The sequence below is a fragment of the Lepisosteus oculatus genome, chromosome 11 (assembly GCF_040954835.1).
Source record: "Lepisosteus oculatus isolate fLepOcu1 chromosome 11, fLepOcu1.hap2, whole genome shotgun sequence".
Taxonomy (NCBI): Eukaryota; Metazoa; Chordata; class Actinopteri; order Semionotiformes; family Lepisosteidae; genus Lepisosteus; species Lepisosteus oculatus.
In genome coordinates, this window is record NC_090706.1 from 28,422,193 (window position 1) to 28,437,955 (window position 15,763).

The 15,763-nt window shown below is 42.8% G+C and overlaps 1 protein-coding gene across 4 annotated transcripts in view; it reads right to left on the bottom strand.

Moving 5' to 3' along the window:
* ebf1a (EBF transcription factor 1a) overlaps positions 1–8,817 on the bottom strand; it is a 193,793-nt gene extending 184,976 nt beyond the window's left edge. The window contains exons 1-4 of one of the 4 annotated variants that reach the window (XM_006631692.3): positions 7,926–8,817; positions 6,461–6,617; positions 4,942–5,005; positions 3,301–3,356 (exon numbers count right to left, since the gene is read on the bottom strand). In XM_006631692.3, the coding sequence (XP_006631755.1) occupies positions 3,301–3,356; positions 4,942–5,005; positions 6,461–6,617; positions 7,926–8,059 (411 nt within the window). In that variant the 5' untranslated portion in view covers positions 8,060–8,817. The remainder of the gene's footprint in view (positions 1–3,300; positions 3,357–4,941; positions 5,006–6,460; positions 6,618–7,925) is intronic. The other 3 variants (XM_006631691.3, XM_015349366.2, XM_015349365.2) reach the window with 3 other exon arrangements.
* Between the last annotated feature and the right edge of the window lie 6,946 nt (positions 8,818–15,763).

Below are 15,763 nucleotides of genomic sequence, written 5' to 3' on the forward strand. Positions count from 1 at the left end.
GGAGCAACAGAAGTAAAGCACCTCACTCAAGGCACAACAGCAGTGTCTGCAGCAGGGGCTCGAACCCACAGCCGCCCAGCTGGGGGAGGTCCAGAGACTTGCCCACTGTGCTATGCCACCTTGTTCCATCACCACCTGGTGTGACCTTCTTCTGGGCAACTCATCTGCTCAGGGACAGAAACTCAATCTATCGAAACATTTCAATAATCTCCCTTTGCTAACTCCGGCGTACGAGCAAGACCTTGACCAAGAATACCTTTCAAAGTGAAAGAAATGGGAACTCGCACACAGAGACACAAAACAAAACTTTCAACAAGCCTGGTTCTTAAACAGGTAGGTGGGACTGGTATTTTCAATGATGCTGACCAAATACGCAACTGACACCTGTTCTGGAAAAAGAATGTTAACTGTGGCACAAGTGAGTCTTTTTTTTTATTATTGTAATTTCAGATAACTAAAATCCTACAGGGGCTTTACATACAGCAGAGATCGTGAACCGATTTTTCCCATCGAAACTCTTTCTGTTTGATCAAAAAAGGGTGTTTAGTTCTCTCTTTTAAAAAGATCAAGTTGCTGCAAGTTAGAGATTGCCAGGCTCAAGAAATCTGTGGTTTCTGGCTGTGGAAACTGCCCGAGATCCAGAAGCAGCAGTAAAGGGGTTACGGACCTGCGGGGGGATTCCAGAAAAGGGGAACCCCTCCACTGACACCCATCATTTCAATTCTTCCTGTTATGTTAAGAAAGTGAAGGCTCCGTGCCTCTTTTATTCAGAAACCTGTAAAAGAGAATTTCTTGAAAAGCCAAATCTATTATCTAGCTATCTAGCAATTTACGTCGCACATCCCGGAGAACGATGAAGCAAGACTAAACACTGAATCCGACCAGAGCAGCTCAGTCTCCCCCCGAAAAGACAGAGAGAGAGAGAGAGAGAGAGAGAGAGAGAGAGCTTGATCGCTGGAGCTCCCCATAAAATTGTTCCCATTAAGAAAGGGCTTTATTTCCCCAGCTCGACAAGAAAGAGTGTGTGAGGGGGAGACGGAAATCCTCTCACTTCTGGAACATCGCTTTTGGGCGATTGTCTGCTTGTCGTTTTAAACTTCTCTGACACTTCCCTGAAGACGCCATTGTTCAGTCGCACCGAGTGCTAACGCAAGCATGCCAAGCTTGTTACCCAACTTAAAAGACTCAGCCATGTGCTTTAACAGGTTTTTTAGGGGCCCGGTCTGCGCGGCGGGAATGAATGCCCTTTCACGGTGTGACAAACTGCATCTTCTTAAACATTTTCAACAGCTTGAGAAAAAGCAGCGTAATTGAGTCCGAAGCCTGAAACGAACCTACGCCAAGTCTTAATGTGAGCTTCTGCTTAATTCGCCAGAGTTCACGCAACCCAGGTGTCTGTAGGTAATTCATTTTGCTATTCACTGCAATAAATCTCACTCCCTCCTGTCTCCCAGTCTGATTTGGTCCTCGAGTATTGCTTGTGGGGATCAAGATGTATATCCGAGAAAGACACCCCCTGTTGAAACGTTAAAATACTGGCAACACTCTCGGGCACCTATTTAGAGAAGCAAACTGTGATTGCTCATAACACTGCTGTATTCTCCACAGTCTTCTTCTGCATTACAGTGACACTTTGGAAATATTTTATACTGCACTGTTGGGCTGTAGAAAACTTAAACCCCTTTTCAGACTGAGAAGTTCAGCTCTACTAATAGAAAATGCATATGTCCATTGACAATTACTGTCACACAATGATTGATCAACAGCTAACACAATTACACACTTATCTGTCACAGGTTGGTCTCTTAGGATGAGAGAGAATTCTCAGAGAAAATGCAAAATATTTTTTTTTTAAATGAAAAAGAAACGCCACACGACTGAAGGATTCGGCAAAACGCTGTGTTCGGGTTTTTTTTTTTCCCCAAGTCTCCAGACATTCAATCTCGAGCAACAGAGAAAGCCTTAAAGCCAAGCAACTCACCCAGCAAATGATTACAGGCACTGTGATACACAATGTTCTTCAGAAAAATAGCAAAGTGAGATAATTATGAATTATCCCACCTACCGAGTTGGAACCATAAGGACAAGATCATTTATTAGAAACTGTTCACAATAAACCTGCCACACGTATCCTGTACAGCCCTCTGTTGCAATCCATTCTCAATAAGCTTTCGCACAACCTTATGACAATAAACTAGAACAGCCCCATAATGAGTAGACTTCCAGGAACCCCAGACTGTTTTACCTCTCACATGCTGGCAGCATGCAAGACTCCTCACCAAGCATCCTGACACTGTGCAGTTTGCCTCAGAAGGCCTCTGCATCCAGACCTCCCATCTTTTTTTTTAACGTTACACTTAAAATTGCGAATGCTTATTCACTCTAGACCACGCAGGGGGAATCAGACTGTGATTGTCTTTCACCGTTATTAAGCATATACTGTAGGACAAGGGTGCTTCTCCCTGCTTTACATTATGATCAACTACCTCTGAAAATAAAGAGCCAACTTCACATCACTGTGCAAACCAGAGTCAAATATAGACAGAAGCAGATTAGATTTATTTGTTTGTCACATTTAATCCCATTAATCCACTATCTGTGCCTGACTGTAAAGTCCCGAAGCCCAGAATGCCACTCGGGTATGTCTTAGTTCGTAGTTTGGAAACCTTTGAGGCAACAAGCTGCTTGCCAGCAGGTGACCCAGCACAACAAGTGGAACAAAGCGTCAAGCAACCATTTAAGAAGAAACAACCTGCTCTCCCAAAAGCAAGGGTTCATTGATTTTTTCTCGAAATCACAGCTTTGATGCAAATTTCAGGGTTTTTTTTTTTGTCGCTGTCCTAATGTTAATAAGCGCCACATTTTCCTATTTAAAATGAAGACAACAAAGATTTTAAACGTATGTCGGAGGAGACACCTTTAAAAGTTTGTTGTTGTTTTGGTGGGAGCTAAAGAAGTAAGTCGTGATCTGCTCTTTGGGGGAGGGGGGGGCGAGGGCGGGGTCATGTATAAAGAGCAGATGAAGACACCCCAGCAGTGACAGCTCCTCCCAGTTCCTCACATCACAACAGCTGCCTGAGTCAAAGGTACAGGTTCAGTATAGGAGTGCCCCCCTAAGAACCCCCCCCCCCGAGGAGCTGTGCACTGTGTGGGGCTGTGAGGTATCACTGCTCCCACAGGCCGACATGCCTGACTGCCACACTGCCCCCCCTGCCCTGAGGCTCAGCCCAACCCCCTCCACACACACACACAGATTTTCTTATTTCCAACCGAGATACCCGCAGTTCAGAAACACCCTACCTGTTTGGTCATAGAGTCAATCAGCCGGACATAGAAGTCTTGCTCTGTCCTGATACCTGCGGATGACAAGAGGGGAAGCAGAATGGGTGCATGCACAGAGCCACATCCGCAAGCGTGCTAAGAGTGCTCTGTGTCTAACATGATTTAAACGATGACAGGATCGCGAGAAGCGCAGTCACCTACACGGGCTTAGGCATTTTTCACACATGCACATAATCCTATAACCTGGCAGAGATGCGTTCTTTTTTTTTTCCCTGAGCATGGTGCCAGAGTCCCAGGCAGGCAGGCTCTCACAGTGTGCAGAATCTTGTGTCACTGCAGCTTGTTGACATAACAAAGTAGCTCACACTTAAGATCCTAATGATATCCTCGCTGCAGATGAGTGATCTCTTTGTTGGCTGAATGTAAACCAGATTGCAAGGCTTATTTCTATTTTACATTTATTGAAGAAGCAAAAAAAACATTTCAAAAGATTTTTCGGAGATATGGGTAGAGACAGTCTGCTATTGACCTAAGTGCTGCCTTCTCCTTTTTAGCAATTTGTTTAAAACCGAGGTAGTATTTGTTTTTAATACACAAACATGTTGTATGGCCTATCAAGGTGGACATAACATCAGTATTGAGCATATAATAATTGTTTAGAAATTTTGTTGTTATTATTATCTGTTTTAGCGTTTTTGCAATACAATTCAAACTTTTCGCCTCCAATTCCTCTTACCTAATTCTCACTGAGCACGCAGAAAAGAAATTTGCGAAGAGACAGCGTTGCCTTACAATTAAAAACCTACACCAACACTACAAAAACGCCATAAAACGGTGACAAACAAACCCCAAAATTAACATTAGCTTATTTTACACTGTTTTTTTTTAGCAGTATTCAATTTAGGCCTGGAATCTCTTGAGTTTTACGAACCCCATTGTGCTCAACAATAAGCTTATATAATAAATTATTCAGGAAGTCGTGTTGGTGGGTCAGTGTGTCCGAGTTTCCGAATCTGGCGAAGAAAATATTTCTGCCGGCAGGAATCAAATGCGATTCCGGGAGCCGAATGCCGAAAGAGAATTGTAGGGCACGTAACTCCACTAGGAAAGCTTTTAAAACGGCGAAGTCGGCCGCCTTACGGTATTTCCGAAACGATTAAAAAACACTTAACCTGTGTTTTAGAATTAGCAACTTTCAGAACAATTTACTATGTAACAGGATGCAAATACCGCCGAATTGAGGACCTTCCCAAGAATCGACTCGCTATCGGGGAACTACGACATTTATGTCCACATACACTTTGGAAAATATGTTAAAAGTCATGTATATTGTTATACATTAAAATAAACATATACCGTTATGGTACAAAAATCCATTATAATATCGCTGCATTGCCTTGTTCAGGTGAGTTAAAAAAATTACTACCTTGAACACTTAACACCTGCTATCATCATCATAACCTTTGTTGTTCAGAGAAAGGACCAACATTTCTCACACCTGGTGCCTAATCATTTTATTTCGGTAGAATTCTATGCAAATCAAGCCTGTGGTATCGCGAGTCTCAGCGCCTTCATGAGAAATTATGTTTCGCTTAAGTGTAGAGGTCTCGAACTCAGCTGTCAGGGCGGATAAGAAATTGTAACCGCAAAGTCTCTTACCATTGCTGTAGAGCAGTTGTAGTCTATAATGAATCCCGTTATTCGTTTTCTCGCCATTAGATTCCTAAACAAGAAACGATACACAGGAAGGTTACGGGTGGAACATTACAAAAGGCGTTTCCCGAACGCGTTTAATGCGCGGAGCGAGGATTGTGTCCGTGTGCTTAAGGGCAACCTACAGACACGGTGAACTGAGGCGAAAAAAATCGAGAAAAAGTTGTAAGGGCCTTTAATTAAATTATGCAAAGGCGAAGAGCGGGGATCTTCTAACAAAAACTGCATGGGACTAAATGCTTACACTGAAAGCTTTTCCTTTTTTTAAACTTCCTTGCTACTTCAGTGACGAGCGGCAATTAGAATCATTTAGAAAGATTGTTCCTTGCCGTATACAGTACATGCAAGCTCTTTAACACCAAGAAGTCAGGCTGCCTGAACTTCACTGAGGGGGGAATTAAGACAGGAGACGTATGAAGCTGCCAATTCAATGTAAGACAAGGCCACATTGGAAGTGGTCGGTATAATTATACCGTGCGTGAACAGCAGTTCTATCGAGCATTAGGATAGAAATTGATTAGACTGCAAACTTTCTTGAACAACTACCGGCATATATTTGCTCGACGTGGAATAGATGTGTTCAACGATCTTACTTTTTAGGAAAATCTTAATCTGTGTATTCTAGGGACAAAAGCACTGTCCCAGCCGCGTGGGAAAGTAGAGATATGAAACTTCAGGACAGCAGTAGCACCAGCCGCCCGGTGCTGAGTGAATACTGAAATCTGACATCACAGCCTGTGCTGTAAAACAGTACACTTCCTTTGCGTTCTAGAAAACAAATGCAGTTATGTCCTGGTTCTCGTACAGTTCGACTTTTGTTACAAGCAGACGGATTCCTAGATTCCTAGTTTTTAAGGTGGGTCAAACGATCCCAATATCCCTTCTAATTCTAGATGAACCTAAAAATCTTCTTAAGGAAATCAGAGGAATGAAACTGCAAATCAAATGCAGACGTACGAGGAATTTACGAAGAACAAGGATTGAGTACGAGCACTGTGGACCTGATCAAAATCATTACAGCGAAGAACAAAGTGCAGTTACAACATTTTTTTTTTCCTGGGAATTGAAACGCATCTGTTTGACAAACACGTGCATTAACGCAGGCTGCAGAGTAGTCAGAAATATTTTCAAATACAATTGTCACACATTGTTTCTTTGCTTTGTACTAAATGTCCAAAATTTCATACTCACGTCTGCCAATTAAAGTGTTCATTTTAAAACTGTGAAAACTATTTTCATGTAAGCAATTTTTGGTAACTGGCTGATGTCCACGGTGTAGTGTAAATAAAAAATAAATACCCGAAATTAAAAAAAATAAATAAAATGCACTCTGGGTCATTTTATCAGCATAATTGCCGAATTGTAGTTTGCTGTAATTGCGGATTTTGAATCCGTGATATTCACAGTCGCCAAAACAGTCAGTATGGGGAGAAAAACGAAATATTTAATTTCAAACAAGACTTACCTTCTCCTTTTCTACAAAGCCGAGAAAAGACGTCCTTTCTATCTCCACGGGCTGTCCCTGCCTGTCGTACAAAGCCAACACGAAGTGGAAGAAGTTGGATTTTCGCAGGTTGGAAGGCGGCTGTTTCTCGAAGTGCGCCCGGGCTAGACCGACTCCACTGCGGGCGTGCGAGGCAAGAGCGAGTCGGCGATAGAGAGGTCACAGCACATGGAAGGGAAAGAAAGATTCTTACTACGCCTTTCCACCTTTTTAAATAAACCAGAATTTTTTAATTGAACGCGGTGTTTTCTTTTTCGGTATCCTCACATATTGACCTCGCTCTGGGTCTCATTTTTTTGTGCCAATTTCCTTTTTTTTAAAAAACATGTACAGTTCTCTGCTATCTCATTTCTCCCATCAGCGTTAAGGTCACATTATTTCATTTTTTACGGGTAATGATGTTGCTCTGCCCTGCTTATTTAATAGCGTGCTAAATATTTTTTAATCAATTAGTCAGAAAAAAGAAAATCCCGGCGCAAAAATTACACTTTTGTGTACTTTTATTGAGGAAAGGTCATGTGAGTGACTTTGATAAAAATGCATATTTCATCTCATTTCCAGTTATAATTTCTGTAAAGTTCACGAGGCCTCTGCTTATTCTGTTACACTCGGATAAATACAACTCACTTGAGACAGTAAAATAATTGCGTTATTGTAAAGAAAATGTGTCAATTTATCATTCGTTTGAAATAAGAAATACAAACACAAGTAAAATTAACTACCGTGTAGATATGTCTAGTATTACAATTTATGTAAACTTCTAACAGTAGCTGCACTGTCAGGTGTGCCTGTACATTGTACGGATTATTTTTTTTTAAATGTACATCTTTTTGACTCACTGTCCTCCCTCCTTAAACTTCAACGTATTTATTTTTCAGCGTTTGTCCTAAAATATCGCTTGTTGCAGCAGCTGTATTCAAACGGGATTGCTTTTGTTGAAACAGCAGTCAGGAAACACTGTTCGCGTTAGGCTCCGTAAATTTAAGATGCTAGAAAATAAACTGTGTGGATATTTTAGCTGCCACAAATATTATTCTCTCGAATACATCTGACGGCGCGGAGGCTCTTCTTTAAATGACCTAATAAACGGCTCGGAAGGCGACGAAGGCGATCATTTTTAGCCTCCTACGGCGTTTGCGGTTTTTCAGCCGAACAGACCCGTTCAGAGATCCGCCAGCGCCGGGAGATGCACAGCGCCGGGAACAGACCGCGGCATCGCAACTTTAACCAGACCCAGTTTGGGGCAGACTGCTCCGACAAAAAAAAAAAAACCCCGGCGGTGCGACAATTTTGAACGTGAGCAGCTAGAATCCGGCAGGTCAAAGAATCCCATGTGGAAAAAGGAAATGAAAGCAGAGACCCGTGGGCTCTGTGGCGGTGAGCAGTCGCCGCGGAGAGCGCCGAGATGCTGCCTCGGGCGTCTTACCTTTGTGCGGCAGTGTTCGCGTCCAGCACGCCCGCTCCCTGCATCCACGTTCGGACGGCGTTCATGCCTGAACCGATGGGCTCCTCTTTCATACTACTCCCACTCCTTTGAATGCTTTCCTGAATCCCAAACATGAAAACAGCCTTACTGTTGTTGCGGTCGTTGTTTTGTTTTTTTTGTTGGCTTATCCCACCTCTTCGTCTAATTTCCGACCTCGTTTTCTTCAGAACACCGGTGAATGGCTCAGAGCCGTGGTGGGTGATGGACTAGATAGCTCTTGGTACGTTGGAGATACGTGGTCGTATTATTTTTTGATGTCTTTCAAATATAGATTGTTTTTTTTTTTCACCAAAAAATGAAGATAAAAAACAGGTAGAAAATAGCCGGAGGAAAACCAAGCTGTCACAATCCAGGGTTAGGTACAACAGACAAAAGCACAGGCGAACAAGAATCACAAAAAATGATGTGTATTGCACATTGAGTGTCGAGGAAGAAACACGCTCTTGCCTTGCCCGGTGTCCCTTCTGCGTTAAGAAAGAGGCTTAATAAAAAAAGCTCTGATGTCAGTTTAAGAAACAATAGGATCAACTACAGCTCTCAGACTGTTAGATCAAGTGTCATCCTCCACAGACAAGTTCTTTTTCCCCCTCTCTCTTTCTTTTTTCTTCCCACCACAGATCTTTCGCTGTTAAAAAGCGGCAAATGAATGAGAATCGGGGATCTAGGAAGAGAGGTGGGGACCCTTGTGGTTGCCCGTTCCCGAGTTGTTCCCCCTTGTTAAAATGGGAGTGATTTGTGTGTCCTTTCCCTAAGGAATCCGATTTGACGATCTCTGGGAAACTAAACACAAGCACACTAACCCCAAAGGGAAGGGGGAGTGACCGAACATCAGAGGCCGCCCCCAAACACAGGCAAACCCGGACTCCGATTAGCAAACCGCCCAACCACGGCCCCCTTTTCGCCTAATTGTATATTTCAGACCGTCCTCTCTACTTAACATACGGCATCACTGTGAAAGCCTAGCACGCAGAGGAGCACTCTTCTTAGCGCCAGAGATCAGAGATAACTGTGTAGCCAGTGCCGAGGTGTCGCGCAGTATTAACCCGAACGATCGCTTATGATGACTGAATAATTAGCACCGGTCAGGCGCGTCGCGGTAAACTAGCTCCAGGGGCGACGGCTCTCCTGCATCACCGGCGGCAGCACGCGAAACGGCGTGATCTTCAGTCTCTCTGCGCTGTTGGTCAATTGATTCCTCTTAGTTTCACCGGGAACCGTTTTTTTTCCCTCCTCTCGTAATGCATAAAGACATAATTCAGCGGTCTTAATTATGCGCACGCAGCTGCCTGGTAAATGTTGTAAGCTTGCAGTGTTACTCGGCGGTTAAAAAGAGAAAAGAGTCCGGTAGTGTGAAGCGAACTTCAGACCGGGACCTTCGGTAGCCCGAGTAAGGAAAGGACAGCGTGCTCAATACCTTTTAATTGGGAGGGGGCTGAGGTTAATCTTAACCGTGCTTCGTCCGACCAGACTTCCAAGAGGCGATGTTGCTTTTCCTTTTTGATTCGGTCTTTGTCAGCGGGCATGACGAGGTCTGACCAGCAATCGAAAGAGGAGCGCAGAAGACTTTTTTATTTTAAAAAAAGTTCCGTATTTCAGACGGCTCTTGCTGTCACGGCGCTTCAAGTGCTTGTTCTAAGGTGACAAAATACCGGATTGGACAGCGCAACGTTACTTACATTTTGAAAACCGTTCTAAAAGTACGTTTTTCCTCATGCGCTTTGGCCTGAATCCCTCTGCGTCTATTATATTGGGGTGTTTTCCCATCGAAGCAATAAACCTATTGAAAATATCACAACCTGCAAATCTAACGTTTGACTGTAAAAATAAAACGATTTTTTTTAAATATGTCTGGGTAGGAGTCTTTCTCAAACACGACAATAGCTTTAGAGAAATAATTGTAACATTTGCAAGAATAAATTCGTACAGTTTATCCGAAAAATGAGAATGAAACAATCAAGACAACAATCCGACAACGCTAATCACTAAACAGACTATCAGAAAGGATAATTATTTGGAAATTGTAATTACACTTATGTGGTCTAAAGCAACAGCTCCTGTAGTCCAGCTGTCATTTTCTTTATACAATTAGCAGAATTACCATTAAGGCTTTCTGGAGAGCCAGCGACACGACTCTCCCCTCGAACAAACAGGGAAAAAAATCCCTTTAACACATTCTCTCTCTTGTGCTGTTAGAGCAAATACCTTCTTTTTTTCAAAAACTTACTTTTTTCCGACTTATATTACGCCTATGATTGATTTATTTGTTCGATTTTAAGCACTGAAATGTCTAAATAAAAAAAAAAATTTAAAACGTTAATTAGAAGACATCGTATTATTATTATTATTATTATTATTATTATTATTATTATTATTATTATTATTATTATTTTATTAACTGAGCAACACAGCAAATACAATTTTAAAAGGAACGCAAAAAGTGAAGTGAAAAACTCTCCCCCCTCTATCCTTCACAGGAAATATAAAAGAGATAAAAACATTTGTTTGGTTTTGAGAAAGCTGTTATGTTTCGATTCTATGGCGACGATTAAAATGCCGTTCCATAACTTCAAAACCAGTTTCTCCTTTTATGTGGTTCCGGAATATATCATAGCTGTTGGAAAAACTCCACGCCAGAGAAACGGCCAAGATCTTCAACGCTTTGGTTCACTCTGTTGTTTAGTCTAATTTATGAAGGCCTAGTGTTTAGAACTTAAAAAAAGACCCCTACATAGTTGTGGCTTCAAAATTAATTCGCGAGATTTGATTTTTCTTTTAAAACTCCGCTGTAAAGAAAACAGAATGTTCTGGACCTATTTTTTTCTTTTCAAGTCGCAACTGGAAGTTGTTTTTTTTTTTATTAATGAAAATACCGCTCTAACGTCAACACCTGAACACGTTCTGAGAGCTACTGACCTTGAACCAAATCACAGCACACCATTCTGAGGAGAAAATAACGAATATGTAAATAAAAACGAAATTCTGAAGCGTGTGAACGGTCTGAAATGTACCGTACTGTATTTTAAGAAGTCTGATTTTTTTTTACCGGACGACCAATCGACTCCATCATTCCGATAATTCAACAGGTACCCGCAACTGTCACTAATAATGATAGTTAATAATGATTTACGGGCTGAAGTAATTAGTGGCGATGAATTTCAAATCTAAAAGTAATAATAACGAAAAACATATTATCGCGTTTCCTTCATTGTTTTCAAGTCGTTATTTACCGAACCTCAAATCAAAGGAGATCGAGTTCTCATTTGCAGGTTCGACGTGGAGGGTAATCGTATCGTACAGCGGACTATTTAATGCAGCAATCTGAGCGCTACACTCCAGACTTCGCCCAGCCACCTGCTCCCACGCGGGATTCGAACCCGCGACCCTAGAGTCGCCGAGGCGCACTCGCTGGTCTGGCTGGGTGTTTCCTAGCGCTAACAGCCGCGCAGTTGCGGGCGGTGAATCGGGTCTCACCCCGGACAGAAGGGGAAGCGTGCTTGGTCTCGGAAGCGGGCTTTTCCAGAGATTGGGAGAATTTGACCCTGGAGCTCCGTCCGCCCGGCGAGTTTAGAGCATCACCCCGAGATCCTCTCGTCTTGTAACCAGTTCATCAAGGACAACGATTTGGAAAAACCAAGTCAAAATAAAATCAAAGTTTTAACACTCTTGATTAAAAAACAATCTTCCTGGTCTTTTATTTAATTTGAGGACATCCTTTTATGTACTCCTCCTGTTCCGTTTGAAAATCTGCACTTGGTGTTTTTAATTTAGACAGGTAACTGCTGACGCATTTTTTAAATTCACACCCATCTAAAAACCCTTTTTTTTAAATGACCACACATTGCAATATATTGCAATATTTAAATCTGATTTGGGCTTTACAGAAATAGCTTTATGACTTGTTTCACAGCATATTTTATGAATACAAAGCTCTTAAAACCTCAGTGCCTTTCCGTGGCTTTTTGCTGATCGCACATTAGATAGACAGGCAGCACTCCCGCTAATATATGAGCAGACTTTCTGGGCTGTCCGTCAGCATAGCCATTTGATTTTTCTCGGCTCTTGAACACAGAGCTGCCAGTTCTGACAACAGAGCTGTGCCGCGGAGCCCCTTGGGCAGATTTTATTTTTATCCACGGGTCGCCAAAAAGAAACAGCAGAGATGAGGCGACTATAAAAGGCATTGAAAAATTCAATAACAAAGATATTTACAGACAGCCCTGGCCTGATGATTTAACGGCATAAGCACGACAGCCCCTCACAACCAGAGCCGCTGCCTGTCTCTGCGGCTCTGTACCGCTTCTGGTCCGAGAGCGAAGAGCGGGTCAGAACTGAGCCGGGACACGAACCTGCAGTGGGACTGAAAGCTCTTTCGGCCTGTCATCTTGTGTCCCGGCGTGTCCGGGTAGGACACTTGTACCCTGTACAAAACACGCACCACTTCTGAATAGGCAACACCACAAGCAGAGAAATCCCATGACCTTTAGGAGTAGTTTCTCAAGAAGACCGTGGAGCTGTGATGAATCGGAAAACTTTTCAAAATGGTCCTAAAAACGCCCAGCAGCCTGCGATTCGAACCTATGTTTGAGAACATAATGGGACGTTGAAATAAGACATGCTGTATATGAAGGGGTTTGCATACATAAATATACATGTGTGTGTACTGGAGTTCTGTAAATTTCTACCTACAGTCTTTGCCTGATATCTGTGCTTTATGTGGTTTGCATAATGAAAGGATTAATCGCCGATTTCAATTGACAGGTTGCAGTTAAGTAAAAAAAAAAGTCTTGTTATAAAGACATTTTCTTCTACTGTTCACGTCCCCTCTGGAAAAGGAGGTGAAAAGCAGAGAAATAATAGCGGTGGTAGTGGTGTGTGTGTGTTAAGTGTTAGAAGAAGAAGACAATCCGTTTGGACGTGCGTATCTATTATTTCTTTCGGAAATCTTCCTCATAAGGAGGAAAATGTGACACGAACTCTTCAGAGGGTTCATTAGAGGCTCGCCGAGGTGCGGGGTGATGAATTTCTGCACCTCGCCGGTCACCCTCTGAAGAAATTGTAACTCAGCACTTCTCTTCTGTGCGAGCGAACGCCTGTTTAAACGAGGGTGAGCTGAAGGCTTCGCACTTGCCCCGAGCTTTTTTCCACAGCTAGGGGCAACCGGGGCAGATGTCTGCCGCTTCTATACTCTCAGAATAACCGACCGCGCTCCACAGGGGAACCCGGTGTCTGTCGGTTCTCTCGTATACATTTTCGTTGTTTTAATAAAAACTGAGAGAAGCCGTCCTCTTTTCACATCAGCGTGATCTCTGCTGAATAAGGCTGTGTTATCCACACCGTGTTCAGAATTACAACGGAAGGAACACGTTGACTTAACGAAGGAGAGAAAAATCCTGCTCTATTCCACGGGAAGCGAATCTTTTAATTTTCCTTTCCTTCGCTCTGCTTCCCTCTCGTTCGAAATCGTACAAGAAAAAGTTAAGCGTTTTAAATCACTCCCTCCCCTTTTACAATACGGAGAAGAAACACCTAGAAATCGTAAAATCGTGTCATCCTAAAATAGTCGTGCCTAATATTTTTTTTTTCGCAGCAGTAACAGCAGAGGCAGCGAAACATTTACAATCAAATGCGGCTCTTACAGAAAGATGGGTCGCCACACCGTCATCACTCCTAGAAATCAGTGCAGATGTCCTTTAAATTAAAAATCCTGTGAGCCAACCTGTTGTACATAACCAGTAATAAAATGGATCGTTTTGATATTCAGTTGGATTAACAGTTTTGAATGCTGCTTTTTCTGTGACGGTGTTTGGTCCTTTAAAAACAACTGGAAAAGACAGGCCTGCAAGAGGCCAGATCAAACGTTTTACTGATAAAAGTGGTTTCCTTAAAAAAAGAACCTTAGGGGTGCGGAGAGGCAATATATAAGATATTATTGCATTATGCTTGTTGCTAAGTTATTTGGGGAGAGTCACTTCAATATTATTTCTCTATCATTAAATTTTGTTTGTTTCACTGTACCTTTTCCACACTTGGCTCACGGCTAACTTCGTGGTCACTCCCTCGCGGTATCCGAAAACACTGACGAAAAAGACGCTTAACGGCTGCGTGGACCGAAACACCAAGTGTGGCGACCAGATTGTTTCAGATTACGGTAGTGCTACGGCGGCGAAAACGAGCTCTAACAAGGCAATCACGCCCTCTAGTGGGAAAACTGCTCTCTCTCCAGCGCAGGGGATCTGTATTAACAGAAACCGGTCAGGAAGAACACAAGTCCCAAGTTATAAACCTGAGACAGAAACCGCGATGTACGTCGGTCGGTGCAGGCGCGATTTACGCATTTTGCTTTTTCTCTCATTTTGTCGAAGAACACCACATTTTCAGTGCTCTCCCACATGTATCACTTTAACAAACCCTCCCTTGTGCGGAGCTATAGCTATGAACAACCGTGTCCCTTGCCAGCGGGAAAGCAGTCAAAGCTGTTGAAGTTTAGCAGACTGAAATTCTGGCTGACGGCTTGTGCCGCTCAAAACAGACCCGGCGACTCTATAGTTAGGTACTGGTGCCATCTTGTGGCGTCATTCGAGTATTACAATTATTTTTACACGTCCCTGGGTGTACAGTGTGGCGCGGCTGGTGTTTGGTAATCCGAGAAATGCAGGGGGAAAGGTGCTACCCTAGTCCTCAGAGACTCCTTTATCACGTTATGGTGTGTTACAGCAGTGGTGTTGAGGACACCAATCCTAAAGATTTTACTGGGCATCTTCCAGCAGTCACTGAAAGTCACATTCATTTTCAATAATCTAATAATAATAATAATTGCTTACACTTATATAGCGCTTTTCTGGACACTCCACTCAAAGCGCTTTACAGGTAATGGGGTCTCCCCTCCACCACCACCAATGTGCAGCATCCACCTGGATGATGATCTAGGCTGTAATACATCCAATTAAATAACTGACTTCTTTACTTGTAATGAAAACCATTGGACCAAGGGTTATAAATGCAAATGTTGTCCTCTGGCTCAACTCCGGTTGCTCAAGCGCCACTGTCCAGGTTTTCTAGTTGTCTTTAAATCTCTAGCTTCACAAGGACAAGAAAAGGTGTCAACTTGTCCAATTAAGCAACGAAGGAGCAATGAATGAGTTCAATAAGGTAATTAAGGGCTCAGAGGGAAGGAAAACCAGAATCCCAACAACCAGAAAGTTGTGCAGTCCTGCTCCAGGTCTGCTGACCTTTGCTTGCTTAATTGAGCCCTCAGGTGGACCAGTCGTTGGAAAAGACCTTTTTTACTTGTTTTGCATTTCCAAAAATATGGCGATTGGAAATTGCCTATGAATGTTTTGTAGGTCAATCAAATCACAGACAGCTCCAGAACTATCTACAGCTCTAAAAGGGAAGGGGTAAGATATTAGTTATATTTTTTTATTCTATTAAATAATCTAGAGGCTGGTTGGAGGCAAAACCCGCAGAGACTTGGATCATGAGGATCTGGATTGAGAAGCCCACCTTTAGGTCTTGAGCATGAAAGTCATTCCGTGGCGGAAAATGAAATTCACTCCTGGTCCTGGAGGAGCAAGGTCTATCTCCTAGGTTTACGCGCAGCTTGGAATCACCACGGAGAAAAGACCTGGAAAGAGCAGTAACGCAGATCAGTTAAGTGAACAATTGATTCCACTCAAGCGATTAAGTGCCCAGGCTGGAATGAAAACCAGGGGGGAGAATCCTGTAGGATCAGGAGTGAATTTCAATGCAGCAGAGAAGGAAAGAGCACTTGTTCAAAC